General features: G+C 42.5%; 1 protein-coding gene across 5 annotated transcripts in view; it reads left to right on the top strand.

Annotated features, from left to right (window-relative positions):
* Window positions 1-5,000, top strand: part of ralgapa1 (Ral GTPase activating protein catalytic subunit alpha 1) — a 63,979-nt gene that overhangs the window by 7,972 nt on the left and 51,007 nt on the right. For all 5 annotated transcript variants that reach the window (XM_034308073.2, XM_034308071.2, XM_034308075.2 and 2 more), the window contains exons 10-15: window positions 839-1,081; window positions 1,993-2,166; window positions 2,313-2,381; window positions 2,546-2,694; window positions 3,629-3,752; window positions 4,045-4,282. In XM_034308073.2, coding sequence (XP_034163964.2) covers window positions 839-1,081; window positions 1,993-2,166; window positions 2,313-2,381; window positions 2,546-2,694; window positions 3,629-3,752; window positions 4,045-4,282 — 997 coding nt within the window. The remainder of the gene's footprint in view (window positions 1-838; window positions 1,082-1,992; window positions 2,167-2,312; window positions 2,382-2,545; window positions 2,695-3,628; window positions 3,753-4,044; window positions 4,283-5,000) is intronic.

Raw genomic sequence — 5,000 nt, 5'->3', positions numbered from 1 at the left:
CACCCCTGCACACACACTCTGAGCTGATTTAGTGAAGAAAAATGTTCTATCAAGTTGAGATTAAAGTAAATGAATGTAAAAATGAAATAATTTTTTTTGTGGTGAGATTCGAGATCTCATGATGCATTGAATCGTTTCCTAAATAACTGTAAACGAAATTTAATTTGAATTGTGTTCGAGTTTGAGATTTCAGGATGCATGAAGCAATTTTCTCACCAATTATTATTGAAGTGAATCATATCAGATTATTCACTCAGTGGTGGAGGAATAAAAATAAAACGAATCGCGGTGAAGTTTCAGGATGCAGTGAACTGATTCATAAAGAAATCAGAGTTGAGTACATCAAAGTGAAATGAGTTCACTCGAAATAATAAAATAATAAATCAGTACCAGAAGGAACTGCACTGAGATATGAGAATTCAGGATGCAGTGAACTGATTCCATAAGAATCAGAGTTGATTACAGTTAAATCAAGTCGAGTTCAATCGAATTACAGTAGAGTCAATTCTAAACTGAATCAAAATGAATCGAGGTTAAATATTTCAGGATGCGGTGAAGTGATTCGTTAAAGAAATCAGAGCTGTTGCATCAAATCACGATGAAATTTAAAATCTCTTGATGCAGTGAATCATGTATGAAAGAGAATCAAATCAGTTTGTGGTGAAGAGTGAGATGTAGTGATGCACTGAATCATTCTCTAACGAATCATAAACAGATTGAATTGAATCATATAGAATTGTATAGAATTTCCTGATCCATTGAATTGCTTCATTAAAAAAATTAAACTAAACTGGATGAATGAGCACAAACATTAATTCTGTGTGTGTGTGTGTGTCAGAGAGCAGCCGCGGGTCTGGCCATGCGTTCAGAAGAAGGTGGTCCTCGATGTGCAGCTCTGGATGGAGGAGGAGGAGAATCGGAGCAGTCTCACTCCAACACGAGCACTCTGACGGAGAGAGAGCCGAGCTCGTCCAGTCTCTGCAGCATGGATGGAGAGAACCTCAGTGCCGTCGAGGTGGTGAAGAACGTTCTGTACTCCTCCAGGACCAACGTCAACTTCATCACCGAGATCTTCAGACAGGTAACGCAGGAGTTTTCATTTGAGCAGTAAAATTTACTGCATTTTATAATTTTTTGTTACTTCGCTTGTGTTTCCAGGCCTAATTTATCAGTAGTGTGCACATCTGAACTAAAAATATCCAGCAGATTTATAAAAATTTCACCTAAGTGTGGAATGTGAAGATATAAGGGGCTTTTTTTTGTAAATGTGCAATGCTATATGCAAACATTAAATGTCATGCAACAGGAACGCTGTTAAAATTTGGCATTTTTGTGTAAAATCTTGCAATTTTATTATGTTATCTGATTATTTATGTATTTGACTGTTTAAATTATTTCTTTGTTTTTTCGCATTTAGTCTGTATTTGTAGCGTGTATACTCTTTGCGCTGTTGTCTATATGTGTATATGTTTATGTGCTAACTGTTCCTCTTTTTACAGCGTGTCATTACTTTTGTGCTGATTTAACGGAAAATAATTGTCTTAATTTATGGGTTTGTGTTGGATTCGCTTTCTTTCAGCTCATTAATTTGAAGTTTCACAAGCTGATCATTAAATTGGTGTGTGAGTGATATAAATCAGAGATTTAAACGTAACAGTGAATCCGTTTATAAAACCACAGGAACTCCTCGACAATTATGCGATTCGAAGATGATCAGTCGAAGTTCACGTTAGTGAGTCTGCTTTTACGCAAAAATTTACACACGCTCAGGAGAGAAACGTAGGATACGAACGATTTTTACAACCAACTGGATTTTTATTCTTGTGCAAACGCGACTATACATGTTTTATGAATAAATTTATTTACATCTAGTGCCACAAATGAGGCCCAGCGTCTTGGCTCACTGACTACATGTGGGACAAATCACTTACGTGTGCGTGTGTGTGCGCGTGCGCGTGTGTGTGTGTGCGCGTGTGTTCTCTGTATGTTAAGGCGTTCTTGTTGCCGATGTGTGAGGCGGCAGCGATGCGTAAGGTGGTGCGTGTGTATCAGGAGTGGATCTCTCAAGAGGAAAAGCCTCCGTTTATGGCGGAACCGGAGGAGGACGAGCGCTACCTCGACCCACAGGACCCGGTTCCTGGACCCGGCCCGGAGAACCACCACGAGGTCACCATCAGAACTTCATCATCAATAACGTTTTCTGTCAGACTGTTTTAATCTGTTAATAATCACCTGGATTACAGAGTAAGTGCTTTACATTGTGTGTGTGTGTGTGTGTGTGTGTGTGTGTGTGTGTGTGTGTGTGTGTGTAGGAGAGAGTGATGAAGGACAGTGAGATGTTGGAGTACAGTGTACATGCAGGAGTACAGGCCACACTACAGGTACACACACACACACACACACACACACACACACACACACATACAGCATCACACCTTAATGACTTGTAAGATTTGGATTAATTCTTTATATTTGTAAGTCATCTTTCTTCCTTCCTCTCCTTCTTCTCTGTTTTTTTCTCCTCTTTCTTGTTGCCTCCTCGCAGGTTTTCATCATCAACTCCTCCAACGTGTTCCTGTTAGAGCCGGCTAACGAGCTGAAGCCTCTGCTGGAGGAACACATCGACATGTGCAAGCGCGTCCTCAACATCTACCGCAGCCTCGTCATGCACCAGAACATGGACCAGAAAACATGGTACAGAGCTGCACATAGAGACAGCTTAATGAACACGCTAATGAGTTCTGCACTCTGATTGGTCGTCAGGTGTTGATTAATTCTCTAGAACAGCAGCTCTGACAGTAGCGCAGGTTTATATTAATGCTCTCGCTCTAATACGTTATCGTTTCTATAGTAACAGCTCATTCACAGGGACGTGTACAGCGGCGCTCCACTGATAATAAACAGATTAATATAATCGTTCATACGGTGAAGTTTTCTTAAAGTAAGGAGATGTTTATGTAACATTTAGGGAAGGAGTCTCCAGCGTCAGCGCTTTGTAGCAGTCAGAGGTGAAGCTGTAACTTTAAGTTTTCCGACATCTTCAGGTCAGAGAGCTGCCGTAACGTAAGTGACAACAGGAACGAACTTGTTTCGTGGAATGTTAAACGTAACTATAAATGGATAAAAGTATGACGTGTCATTATTTAATGAATAACAATTGTAATTGTTGGTAAATTGCTGTGGTATAAGTGGAATAAAACACTTGGGGATGTGCTGTTATAGGAAAATAATCAGCTTGGGGTTGGTAACAGTAACTCGTCTTCAACACACATACACACACACACGCACACACACACACACACACACACACACACACACACAGTGTTTATTACACACTTATAAACCAAATAAAATACTGAATTACGAAGGATTGCCTGTGTGGGTTTATTGTCAGTGTTGAAACTCAGACATGTTTATGTAAACATCATAATTAAAACTTTTTACTGTAGCTGGTTTACCGTGATGTTCACCTTAACAGTGTGAGAACTTCCTCTAAGCCGTAACCATAGCAACAGTTGTATAACGGTCAGGACTAGAGAGTTAGCAAACCTAAAATGAGTTTCATATCACAGTTATTGTGTGTGTGTGTGTGTGTGTGTGTGTGTGTGTGTGTGTGTGTGCGTGTCAGGGAGCAGATCCTGCTGGTGTTGCTGAGGGTGACGGAGTGTGTGATGAAGAGGCCTCCCTCCATCATGCCCCAGGGGAAAAAGAGTAACACACTCTCTGGCCGATTAGCAGGAGCCATTTTTCAGGTGGAAATACACACACACACACACACACACTCTCTCTCACACACACACACACACACTCTCACACACACACGCTGCACACTCTACACACTCACACAGTGATGTTAGAAATGTATAGATACACATATCAGATGTCTTCTATAATATTAAACAGAACAGCAGCTAGTCTTCATGTTATAATAATAATAATAATAATAATAATAATAATCTTTAACGGTGCATTTGGTGTTAATTGATTTCTGGTCGTTAGTGATTTATGACTCCGAGGTGATGTTGTGTCTGATGCTGTGTTCAGACTCTGATCGTGGCGTGGATTAAAGGGAACCTGAACGTGTTTATCTCTCGGGACCTGTGGGACGAGCTGCTCTCCGTGCTCTCCTCTCTCACCTGCTGGGAGGAGCTCGTCACTGAGTGGTCCCTCACCATGGAGACCCTCACCAAGGTGCTGGCCAGGAACCTGTACAGCCTGGACCTGAACGAGCTGCCACTCGATAAGCTCAGCGAGCAGAAACTCAAGAAACACAAGGGCAAAGGTAACGCCAACACACACGTTCACTACGGCACACACCACGCACGCCGTCACGGTGACGCACTCGTAGCTCCTGCAGGTGTCTCGTAGTTCCTACAGGTGACTCATAGTTCCTGCAGGTGTCTCGTAGCTCCTGCAGGTGTCTCGTAGCTCCTACAGGTGTCTCGTAGTTCCTGCAGGTGTCTCGTAGTTCCTGCAGGTGTCTCGTAGTTCCTACAGGTGTCTCGTAGCTGCTGCAGGTGTCTCGTAGTTCCTGCAGGTGTCTCGTAGTTCCTACATGTGTCTCGTAGCTCCTACAGGTGTCTCGTAGTTCCTGCAGGTGTCTCGTAGCTCCTGCAGGTGTCTCGTAGCTCCTGCAGGTGTCTCGTAGTTCCTACATGTGTCTCGTAGTTATTGCACGTGACTCGTAGTTCCTACAGGTGTCTCGTAGCTCCTGCAGGTGACTTACAGTACCTTCAAATACACATAGTTCCTGCAGGTGACTCGTAGTTATTGCACGTGACTCGTAGTTCCTGCAGGTAAGTAGTAGTGTGTACAGGTGAGTTGTAGTGTGTACAGGTGAGTTGTAGTGTGTACAGGTGAGTTGTAGTGTGTACAGGTGAGTTGTAGTTCCTGCAGGTGAGTTGTAGTGTGTACAGGTGAGTTGTAGTTCCTGCAGGTAAGTAGTAGTGTGTACAGGTGAGTTGTAGTTCCTGCAGGTAAGTAGTAGTGTGTACAGGTGA

Source organism: Pangasianodon hypophthalmus, chromosome 10 (assembly GCF_027358585.1).
Source record: "Pangasianodon hypophthalmus isolate fPanHyp1 chromosome 10, fPanHyp1.pri, whole genome shotgun sequence".
NCBI classification, from domain to species: domain Eukaryota; kingdom Metazoa; phylum Chordata; class Actinopteri; order Siluriformes; family Pangasiidae; genus Pangasianodon; species Pangasianodon hypophthalmus.
The sequence above is the reverse complement of the archived record's forward strand: the minus strand, read 5'-3'. Positions and strand labels throughout refer to the sequence as shown.